Source organism: Danio aesculapii, chromosome 15 (assembly GCF_903798145.1).
Source record: "Danio aesculapii chromosome 15, fDanAes4.1, whole genome shotgun sequence".
Classification (NCBI taxonomy): domain Eukaryota; kingdom Metazoa; phylum Chordata; class Actinopteri; order Cypriniformes; family Danionidae; genus Danio; species Danio aesculapii.
The window spans coordinates 31,096,588-31,109,137 of NC_079449.1; the positions used below are offsets into that span (position 1 = coordinate 31,096,588).

Genomic DNA, 12,550 nt, shown 5'->3' on the forward strand with positions numbered 1-12,550 from the left:
TTTTACATTTTGAAATGAATTATGCTACTCATATGCTTCCATAGATACATACATTTTGTATTACCAATACTGGAAATTACTGCTTTCTTAAAACATATTACTTGTATTTGTTTTTATAAAATTATTTAATTAAATTTTTACCATAATAACAATAAAAACCAAACTTTAACTTTATCCTTCTTGATTGTATTACAAATTACAATTACATAAAGCACAAGTGTAAGAATGTTTACTGGTACTAATAGAAAAATATGTATTTCTTTTTTTGTTGCTGCTTGTATTACAGAAATACCTGAACTATTTAAAACATTTATTTTCATTTCTTTTTTCAACAACAAATCTAGCTGCTAGTGGTATCAAATTTTAACTATTTTCATCAAATACTGAAATTCTGTCAGATATTCCCCAGTCACTTGTGTCTCTATCCTGTCAGGTTTCATCAATGCTTCAAAAGCCACTTCGTACAGTCTCAAGCGACCTCCGAGTTACCTTTCTGTATATTATGCTTCAGCTTGTTTGGCTTCAGGTAAACAAACCTTTTGTATGCCAAGACCAGCCGATAATCTCTGTTGCATTGCCACATTAGCCCTAATGCTGGCTAATCTGTATTCATAAGCACCTAATAATACACTGATTGGCTCCAAATGATGCTGATCCAGACCCATAAGCATCTAAAGCGACCCTCGGCACAATGCATAGATGATTGGGCCGCTATCCCATTATGCACTTCTTTAAGTCTGCAGCAGAGGTTGTGACAGAGCTGAAGTGGTCATCTGTCAGCAAACACATCTCAGACTGCAGTAAGAGGATTACAGGGACCGTCTCTGCCTCCTACTGAGGGTCACATGCTGTTCTCGCTGTATGTGTTGAGGGATCAACAAACGCTGTTATTTACAGGGATTCCCTCATCCCCAGTTACTGATGCAGGACGGCCCGCACACGCACAGAGATTGAGGGAGGTATAGGTAATAGAGCATTAAAAGACACTCTTTGGCTTGATTAACTTAATTAAAACTTTCCATATTCATAGTGCTGTATTAGGTTTATATATATATTTTAAACAAATAGCCACTTCGACATCATTTAAATTTTATATCTTAAATAATAATTAATTGGGATAAACAAAACATTTTCAAGGTATATAACTATTGATTTTTTAACGTGAATACTACACTATACATTTTATTTTTATGTATACATAGACTTTTGGCATATTCTGGTTGTCTTGATATGGCAGGTTTACTTACTGTAAATAATCTGAAGAATGTCTTAAAGATTTTATGAGCTTATGTATATTATTTTAAAAAGTTAGAATCAAGGAGAGGATTTTATTTAAAGATTGTTTGAATTTTTTTTTTCAGAAGACGAAGAATTGTGGCTAAAAGCTATCGTATGTTATGGTTTAAAAAAGCATTTTTCTTTTTTCATATGGAGCCCTAGCAAAATTGAGCTTAAGGCTGGTTTATACTTCTGCGTCAAGCGCATGGTCCAGCACAGCCTCGCGGTGTTTGACGCCGATGCTGACGTGCACCTCTCAAAAAATTTAACTACACATCATAACGACTTGTAGCACAAGCTCTGTGACTGGTCGGCTTGGTAGCGTGCCGAGAGCTGCGAGCCCGATGGAGTGACTGTTTACGAGTGTCGAGTCCCGTGAAGGAGCACCAGATGGAAACTTTTGTTTTGTGTTTACTTCAGTTCCCAGTTCCCAGCGTTCAGAAAAAGAAATTTGACTCAGAGAAACATAAAAACTGCTGCCAGCTAGTGTTTCGGAAGTGTTATTGCAGAGCAACACAAACAGCACGCTGAAGTATAAACGCATGACTACACGCAAGGCATGTGCCGTGGGTCACACCGATCACTCGACGCAGAATTATACATCAGCCTTTAGAATGAGGTGGACCTTGAGGTAGAAATGCTGGTGAACCTTGAAGTAGAAATGTTTGTGAACCTAAGTGATTATGCTTAATATAAATGTAATTAAAGGCAGCTTTTATTAAATAACCTTAATATTAAATGTTATGTTGGTGGTAAATTTATTAGTCAGCATTTAGGTGAAATTTGATGAATTATATTAATAAAATCACAAATAATTCATAATACTTATTTTATTAATATGAATAAAAACAAAAGCCCTAATTCAAATACGTATAATTTGATAAATGTATTGAATTATAACTCAAACTGCAAAATCAATTTAAAAAAAACAACTCATCAAATTAACAAATTTTCTTTTTAATTACTCCAGGTGAATTTTGATATCATGAAATCTAGCTTTTTAAAGAAACCAGAAATATTCAGAAGGGCAAAATTTGAATTAAAACATCTATTTGAAATATTTTAAGGAAATAAAATGCATGTAACTCTAGTCTGGGATGGAATTGTCCCCAAGACACTTCATATGATTCCCATTCTTGCTAATGAAAAAAATGTTTTATAAATACGAAGTCAGATTTTTTGGTGGCTACTTTCCTGGTAAAATCCAAGTTTAAAAAAAATGCAAATACAAAAAAAATCATTTAGCAAATTTGTTCCAAAATAAATATAAAATAAAATAATATTAAAAAATCCCAATCTAAAACCAAATTGTACATTACCCATAACCCGTTAAACAGCAACCTAATAATATGATCTTTGTAAACTGCAATTTTCCCTAAAATTACTGGAATAAGTGTTTATATGACATATTTTATATGGCTAAATCATCACAAACAATGTATGGCAAGCCCTAGTTTCGACCTAGTCTTGCGGTCTGATCAAGGAGTTTTCTTAAAAAACAAACAGGAGACTAACAACGATCTGGCATCCCATTTCAGCGCTCTCTCTGCATATTTAATGACACTTGGGTATAGGCTCCAAAATAATTCATCAACTGTTGGCATCCCATTACAGTAGATAACAGAACACAAGCTAGTCTGTTTGCACATGTACAAGGAAAGTCGACTGTATGGAAACAAAGCTCTGGTGCTGCGACTGGAATGAGCTCAGCTGCTCCAAAAATGTGCTGAACAAACAACCCTTAATGTTCAAGCTGAAACAATGCCGATGCGTCACTTTCCTGGTTCTGTCCACAGTAAGAGCAGATAAAGCAGATGTACCTGTCCCTTGCGGTTCACGCCAATGATTCCAGATGTGGCTTCGTGAGGGGCCGTGACAAAAATGGTCTCTCCGCTGATCCTGTTCATGTAGATGCAGGTGCCCGTCTCAAGGTCATACAGGTGGATGTAGCCATATTTGGTGATGAGAAACACAACATCGTGTTTGGAGCTTATCTAGAAGAGGACATGACAAGAAAATAATTTGAGTGTTATGCAATTATTAAATAAATAAGTATTAAATAAATAAGTATTAAATAAATAAGTATTAATAAATAAATAAATAAATAAATATATATATATATATATATATATATATATATATATATATATATATATATATATATATATATATATATATATATATATATATATATATATATATATATACATATATATATATATATATATATATACACACACACACACACACACACACACACACACACACACACACACACACACACACAAACAACAGTTCTGTCTGGTTCTTGAATCTGACTGACTAATAGCTGTGTGATATTCTGCAAGAACAGCACTCGTACAGTCACTTCACCCTTGTGTATTAATCCACCAACATGACAAGATGACAAGCAGAGGAATAAGCTCACTACAGTTTGATAAATACTGCAGCTGTTGGACAACAAAATGTACTTTTGAGGCTTTTTTAGACAAGAATGCTGTTTAGATTGCAACCATGCAGTTTATTTATAAGGATAGTGCCTATTTTAAATATTTAGAATTTCAGAGATACAGCACGTCGGCATCCATCAGCCTGTCAAACTGAGCAGAGCAAAGACGGTTGCACCACAAGATGATGACAGAGACCACATAATAAGCCCTTAGGGTGTCGATATACAGCCATATCGCACTGCTATATACATTTATTTTTGCATTCCCAATTTATGATTTATAGGTATGCGTTTTAAGTAAAATATAATATTAGTGTAATTCTATAAAGCAGTGGTCCAGTGGCAAACTGGTACCGGTCCATGGATCAATAAATACAGGGCCATCCAAGAAATCATTCGATATTTCTGTTTTATTTATTATCTGAGTCTGAACGATCTTTTATTTTGAAAAATGTCTGTATTCTCTCGCTTATAACCCACAGGCAGCAAAATGAGTAAGAAACAGACGTCTTTGGAAAGTTTCTGTGCTAAAGAGAAAAGGCCCAGTGAATGACCCAAAAACTGCCAAGAAATGGATCCACAACCAATTTGTCAACAAATCAGATGAATCCACCATGTCTGTGCAAGAAGATCAACTGCTGGAGATCACAAATGATGTGAATGCCCTTTAGAGGCCGTTCACATATCGGGTCTTTTGTAGAGTTCGCGCAAGTTTGCAAGATCTTGTGCACACAAGCGGCATGACGCGCTCGCGCCTTCCGGACGCACCCAGTTGAATGAATGCAGCGAGCGCACTGCAAGTCATAGGACAAGTATACTTTGTACAGAATATACACATTTCGGTAGACTAATTATCTCAGACACCCATATTGTAATTTTAAATAAAATAAATAAAACTTGTATCAGAGTGACAGCTTGTCATCTTCTGAGAAAACGGTTGATGGTCGCCTAACAACCTACAAGTTTGAATCAAATTCTTACTCAAATACTCAAAAGTACAAATACCTGCATGGCAACTGGGAAATCATTCTGGGCCTCTGGAGGGAAAAACACATCGACTGCTTTCTTTGGAAAAGCTTGATTCCCTGTCGGAGGTGTTCCAACCTCAATAATATGCAACTATATCAAGGGGAGAAAAAAAAATCAGCAAGAGAAGCATTAAAACTTGTAATAATTTCCACTAAAATGATTGCCACTTCATCATCAAAAAACCAACCGGACCTTTCCTCCAGCTTGCCCCCGAACAGCAAAGCAGAAAAGTGTGGATTCCTCAGCATTTCCCTCCATTTTAAACTGAGCAAATCCAGCAGCATGGCCTTCGATCGGCTGTGACACCTTTCTGTCCACTGAGTAAAGTTGCATTGCGCCCACAACACGGTTTTGCTGACAGGAAAAGGTTTTTAAAAAAGGCATTTCAGCAGGAAAACGACAACCGGTTTCATGCAGCTTACTTGCGGAGTATGGGAAAGGCAATTACATCCACCAAACAACACCAAATATGTCATTTATACCTGTGCGGAAATTCCGATCAGAAGCAGCCATTTCTGTTTGGCGTCAGTGCGGTAGTTAATAATTTGACAGCCCGCTAAACTGGAATGTCGGTCAAAGACTTTGATGGGTTGCGAGTCTCCTTCCATACTCCAATGATAGACCGCGTTGTCCGTAACAAGTGCTATGGTGTTGAGCGAGATCCACTTCCAAAATGAAACGTCCTCGGTCATGGTGTGGGCCTTCATCTTGCTCTTCATTTCGATGTTGAAAATCTGAAGGGTTTTTGCTGCTGCAATTTAGGAACAGACGGCAGTTGAATAAGTCGTCGATATTTTTGTCTTGGTTCACAAATGGTGTGATTAAAGATGAGTTAACATACAGACATCAAAGTATAAGTCTAGTAGCATGATGTCTATGTTAAATTGTAATTGGAAAGTAAAGACAAAGATATGGACGACAAGACAAAGCAGTTACGGTGCAAAAGGAACAGCTAGAGGACAAACACTGCAAACATTTACAAACATCAAGCGTTGGGTTTTGATCTGTATTTAGATTTTTTTTTAGTGATGTTCTAATCCTAGTATGCTTTATTAATTATTCATTAGTAACTGGTGTCTCTACTCTGCAGTCTGCATTACATACAATGCAATGCAGACTGCTTAATCCTTGTGCACTGTTAGGGATGTTTTCATCCACTCTGGGGTGATTTTGAGTCTTAATTTGCCCACAACTTTCTCTGTGTTTCAGCAAATGCAATGACTTTTGGTTTCAAATCTTATTTCGACATATTTTGGGAAAATGCTTTTCAAAAATTCAACAATACACTCTGGGCAAGTTTACTACCTTTTCATTATGTTCGTGGCTGTTTTTGTCCCATTGACTTCCATTCTAATTAAATATTTTCATTGCAAAGCCATAACATCATATAATCATGCATACTTGATTGCTGCTGGTTTTCCCTATTGGGAAGTGGTACAAATTTGAATTTTTACTGTTGATCATCAGTTGCAGTGTAAAAAAAGCTGTTTCTGCCTTCAATATGGAGTATTAGTCAAAGTCCCTTTAAGGCAAGTCAATTCACTCGCAGACCATGTTTAAAAGCCTCTCGGGCTGTGTGTTTGAGCATTTTGTTTGGGGAAACATTCAATTCTCCAAAATGCTTTGCCAAGCTTGCGATTAAATTTCATATTAGAAATCACCAATAGAATTAAACAACTACTGTTACTTTAGTTTCATTTCTAAACGTTCGAATCACACAAAATCTGCAGAAACTCACGCGTGGTCCGAGCCCCTCCCCTGGAGAATCTTCAGTTTATATCGATCGCTGATTGGCTCCTATACTATAAGGCGGGGCTTCATTCGCCATATTGACCGTTACACTTTTCCCCATTCAAAACCATACAAGTGACATGTCTTGTGTATTCAATATTTTTTGGTATAGTGTATGTGCGTGTGAGACCTTTTTGCAGTTATCTCGACAAGTCTGAGAAAATCAAAATAAGCATCTAAGCTCCCAGAACATAGTAAACACAGTAAGTGTATTTATGCGCACACACACTAGAATCTGCTGTTTTACTCCATAGAACTCCATATTTTTGCACAGGATTTTTGCAAGGGTTAATGCTGCCAACTGATGATCAACAGTAAAAATGACACATTTTACCTCTTCATTTTAAAAGGGAAACCCACCAACAATCAAGAATGCATGATTATATGCTGCCATGGCTTTGCAATCAAAAAATGTCTTTATAATGGAAGTCAATAGGGCAAAAACAGACACCAACATAACGAAAGGGTAGTCAATTTGAACAGTACACAAGGGTTAAGTGGAAACTTTAAAACTGTAATATTATTCTTGTCAGAAATTGCTTAAATCACCCCCTTACCTCAATTACTCACACTTAGTTTGCTAAAACACGTATATACATCTTTAAAAATCTTTTAAAATGTAAAAATTTAAAACAAATAACAAGATTACGTGGCGCCAAAATACATTAGGACACTTCAAGCCAAGCTTAGCACAGTAGTGTAGCCTTTGTTTTCAAAAGAAAACTAATATATACATTTTTATGAATTTCATTGTTTCTGTATAGTTAATACAAATTAGTCAGCATGATTGGTTTGCACATGGTTTTAATATTGGATATTTTGATACAAAGAAATATCATTCAGACATGGCAGGTCCCAATATTGTTTTGGGGTCACTATAACTTAGTGACTATTCCATTAGTAGCTTACATTTAAAAAAAATATATATATATATTATCTGACTATAACAAAGCAAGGCTAAATTACAACAATTCATTCAAAAGATTAGGGTCAGCAAGATTTTGAGCTTGAAAAATCTCTTTTGCTCAACAAGAATGCATTTATTTGTCCAATACACAATAAAAACAGTAACAGTAAAATATTATCGGAGTAAATAAGCTTTCATCTATTTTATTCTATTAATTTAAAGCTGAATTTTGAATCCAGTCCTAAGTGTCAAATTATCCTGATATGCTGATTTAGAAACACGTCAGATTATTTTCAGTGCTAAAAACAGTTCTAATATGTTATATTTACATATTAGACATATGTGAACAGAATGTTGTAATTAAATGTCACATTTGATCAAATGATGTGTCCTTACTAAAAATGATTCAGTATTTTTTGTCTTTTAACTTCATTTTTCATGACATGATTTTACATTTGTGTAATAACACTTATTTTTGCATCCTTGCTGAAGTATTACTTCCAAGAAATTAAATCTTTCTGACCCTAAAAGTCTGAAGTTATAGCCTTAAGGTATCCTAATAACAATACACAAATCAGAACTGCACCAAGATGATATTACAATATTCAATATTTATTTGATTGCCCTGTTTTTCTAGATCATAATCCAAATCTCACAATAGACTTGCAGAGTGATATATATCTACATTCGCTCTGCAAATCTAACACTCTACAGACATCAGGCCTTGCATTAACTGCCAATACACACAGAAAAATAAAAGAGTTCACTGTTGTTTTGACTAACAAAAACAAAAACGACAAAATAGATAAACAGATCTAATTTGACGCTAAACAAGAAAACAGGCTACTGCCATGTTACATGCATGTGACACCATCCCGACCCCCTCCTTACATGGCTAACCTATCATTCAACATCAAAAGGCATTCAGATAGACCCCACATTTCACAATTCAATATCCCACAACTCAGGAGAGATGAAATTGAACTCACCGTCTGCAAACATAAGAAAGCAGTAAGAAACAAAAATAAAAAAAAGAACAAAAACAAGCAAGAACAGACAAAGCATTTATGACGGCAAGATAGTTCCAATGAGCATTTTAAAAGCTATTCTTAATCAAATTGATACATAACGAGACAGAGATGAATTAGAATATTAACATTAATTTCTTGGAAATATGGAGGGTATTTTTAAGTCATTTGACACAACACAAAAGTAAAGCACTATGTTACACTTAACTGTCTCGATCAGCCAAATGTGTTTTATTAACTGCAGTAACAATGTATAAAATGTTGGGAGGGTTTGCAGAAAAAGAGGCTCTATATTCATCTCAAAAATTATCATTACATTTCAAAAATCCATGCTTTAATGCATTCCCCCCACATTCTAAATATCTTCAACACCCCTGAGTCTTACCTTTAAGTGCAATGACTTTGCTGGCTGGGTTCATGATGGCGCTGTCTGCAGAGATGGGCCTGCGGATGGGTGTATTGGGATCACTCATGTCAATGATCACCACCTGGGCCTGCTCGCCCACCTTCTCCCGGATGCAGATGAACTTATCTGACTCCATGGTGAGGGTGCTAAACCCAATATTCGCTGGGTTTATGCCCAGGTTCTGGAGCTGTAAGAAGCATCGGTGAGGTTACTCACTATTGATAGGTTGTAATTCCTACCATCTATGTTTGAAGAGGGGTTAGTTCACCAAAAATTTTTAATTAGGTTTAATTACTCTCTCATGAGTGCGCCCTTTACTGACACTGAGAAGAAGAAAAAAACTGTCGACTGAAGTCATTATGTGCACACCAATGTATTCTCGTAGCTTGATAATATTCAGATTGACCCACTGAAGGCATACTGTCTGTTTTTTTATTTTTTATTTTATGTTTACTCAATTGAGCACAATCATACAATGTTTGAAGGTACATTTGAATCTCAGTATGTGACCTTAAGTGACACAATTTACATACATTATTTTCAGATGTACTAACTACACATAGTACTCAAATTTTGTTAAATTATAAAAAGAAAAACAGCACTAAAACAAAAGAAAATAATAGAAATTAATAGACTATTTACATCCAGGGTGAGAATGCATGTCATAATAAAATTCCTTCCAGAATAATCTCAAATGACCACCTTCATTATACACATGGGGATAACGCACAATACAATAGGAATATACAGTTGACGTCAGAATTATTAGCCGCCCATTGAATTTTTTTTATTTTTTTTTATTTTTCCCAAATGATGTTGAACAGGGCAAGGAAATTTTCACAGTATGTCTGATAATATTTTTTCGGAATAAGTTTTAAGAAGTTCTTGTTTTATTCCGGCTAGAATAAAAGCAGTTTTTTATTTTTTAAAAACCATTTTAAGTTTAAAATTATTAGCCCTTTAAGCTATATATTTTTTTCGATAGCCTACAGAACAAACCATCGTTATACAATAACTTGCCTATTTTACCCTAACCTGCCTAGTTAACCTAATTAAGCCTTTAAATGTCACTTTAAGCTGTATAGAAGTGTCTTGAAAAATATCTAGTAAAATATTATTTATTGTCATCATGGCAAAAATAAAAGAAATCAGTTATTAGAAATGAGTTATTAAAACTATTATGTTTAAAAATGTGTTGAAAAAATATCTCCGTTAAACAAAAATTTGGGGAAAAAATAAACAGGTGGGCTAATAATTCTGACTTTAATTGTATAACCATATACGTACACGCACATTAGCATGTATTTATCTATCAGTTGAGAATCTTCTATTTGTTTATAGCAACAAAATCAGGTCTTCTGACTGAAATATATTCAACCCATTTCCTTCATTTTCCCAGGAATATATCCGCATACAATCTGTTTTGAGGATTTTTATTTTGCTTTTTTCTGCACTTTGAACGAGTTCGGACAATTGCTGTTTATGGAGGATGAGAGAGCTCTCAGATTTCATCTAATATATCTTAATTTGTGTTCCGAAGACGAACGAAGGTCTCAGGGCTTTGGAACAACATAGGGATGAATGTTTGGGTGAACCAACCCATTAAAAACAAAGCACTGTTAAAAAAAACAAGTGAACTAAAAACCTAGGCATAATCTATTTTTGATGTTTTATTACAAAACCTAAAGGTAGGGTTGTCAAAAGCATCGAGCTGAGTACTGAAATTATAAAAATGTCCATTTCCCACTAACATCTGCGCGATGTCCATGTATCTGTGTTTGCATTTGGTGAACAGCAATGAAGAGTGATGAACTGATGACCTTCACGGCCAATCACAGTAATTTCTGTTGAGTATGTGAACACAATGGCCAATCAGTGATGTTTAAGTATGTGCTTAAATATTAGTGGGGTATGGATGTTTTAAAAAAAATTTTAACGATTGGTATCGAACTCGATACTTTTGATAACCCTACCTAGAGGTCATAAATGTTTTTCAGCAGGTCTATTTCTATGTTTATTAGACATTTTGGTGATAAAAATAGGCAGTTATGAGCCCTCTCTCACAAGAGTCATCATCCCCTCCCACTGAGATGCACCTGCACATTGTAATGACTCAAGTCAAGCCAGTTCATTACATTACAATGCATCTTTAGGAACTGCCATTTAAGTCATGCAAGCTTTAACATCCGTCATTTAGTACACGAATGGTTCACATGTGGATTTTTATATCAAAAATAAAATTAAAACAGCTTGAATTTTTTTTGTTTTTTCTTAATATTTTTTTGCTGATTTCCAGAAGACACCCACTAAAATGTCATTCGGTGAAACAATAGTTTATAACTAAAAATAGCTATGTCAGACATATTAAGAAAAGGGATCATTCCATAATGTTAATGACCACAAGGCAGCCCTAAAACACCTATTAACTTTTTATGCATTTTAAAGCTTTATGTCACTATTCTTCTAAAACAATCTTCAAAAGGTGTTATCACTATTTTTTTTATATTTTAATATGTACAGGTCAGAATAAGTGTTATTTTAATTTTTACATTTTAAAGAAATGTGTTACGATGAATGGCACCAGAACATTATTTTATTCATATTTTAACAAATTTTTTTTTTACAAATTTTTACAAATTTAATGTGAAACATTCAGGTAGACGTTTACTTATATCTTATATTATATGCATATATAAAATGTCATTTGACTGACACCAAAACAGTGACCTCACAAGGGGCATTTAAAGGGACAGTTCACTAAATATGTTAGGTAGAATGGCAGTCTGTCAGCTTTTGCTTTCACTGCACCAAGCAAGGGGGTTGACAATACAAACTAATCGATCTTGATCTTGATGAACTGATATTGATCCTTAAACCCAAGATTGAGCTTTGTCTAATTTAGTCTGAGCTTTTTCCAGTCTACAGTTTTTTTCAGTTGATACGTTAACAAAACTTCATTAAACCCTAGATGTTTATGTTTATTTATTTATTGCCACATCCGCAACTTATGGAAACTTCATGGCAAGATCAATATGGATATTACATAATAATAACAACATAATTATTTAAATTCGAAATGATATAAAATAAATAAATATGTAGAAATACAATTTTAAAAATCTAAATCGAAGTCTAAAATCTAGATGTAACACTAAAACTAAACACATCATTTCTAATACATGGCCTGCAATAAGGAAAACCATTTGATGTCCATAACTCATAAGCCAAAAAAATAATAATAGTAATAACAACTTCATTTATTTTCTTTTCGGCTTAGTCTCTTTATTAATTAGGGGTCCTGCACCCGCAGGAAACCTACGAATGGGGAGAACATGCAAACTCCACACAGAAATGCCAACTGACCCAGCCGAGACTCAAACCAGTGACCTTTTGCTGCGAGGCGATCGTGCTACCCACTGCGCCAATGTGACGCCCACAATAAGAACTTGAGAGCAATAAATTTGATAAAACTATAGAATGTTTTATATAATTTTATTTTACTTAGTAAAGTCTTTATTTACATGTTTACAGACAGATATTATTGGACAAGTATTGGAGATGTACAAAAAGATGATGCAAACTGAATTAAAAGTTTGTACTTAAAGATTGTATTTGGCCACATGCAAAACATACTACAGTGACAGTAAATACTGTAGTGTTTA

At 34.6% G+C, this 12,550-nt stretch overlaps 1 protein-coding gene across 2 annotated transcripts in view; it reads right to left on the bottom strand.

The window, feature by feature from the left end:
• Positions 1-12,550, bottom strand: part of cltcb (clathrin, heavy chain b (Hc)) — a 53,117-nt gene that overhangs the window by 38,191 nt on the left and 2,376 nt on the right. For both annotated transcript variants that reach the window (XM_056473639.1, XM_056473640.1), the window contains exons 2-6: positions 8,868-9,075; positions 5,239-5,507; positions 4,949-5,110; positions 4,733-4,846; positions 3,099-3,272 (exon numbers count right to left, since the gene is read on the bottom strand). In XM_056473639.1, coding sequence (XP_056329614.1) covers positions 3,099-3,272; positions 4,733-4,846; positions 4,949-5,110; positions 5,239-5,507; positions 8,868-9,075 — 927 coding nt within the window. The remainder of the gene's footprint in view (positions 1-3,098; positions 3,273-4,732; positions 4,847-4,948; positions 5,111-5,238; positions 5,508-8,867; positions 9,076-12,550) is intronic.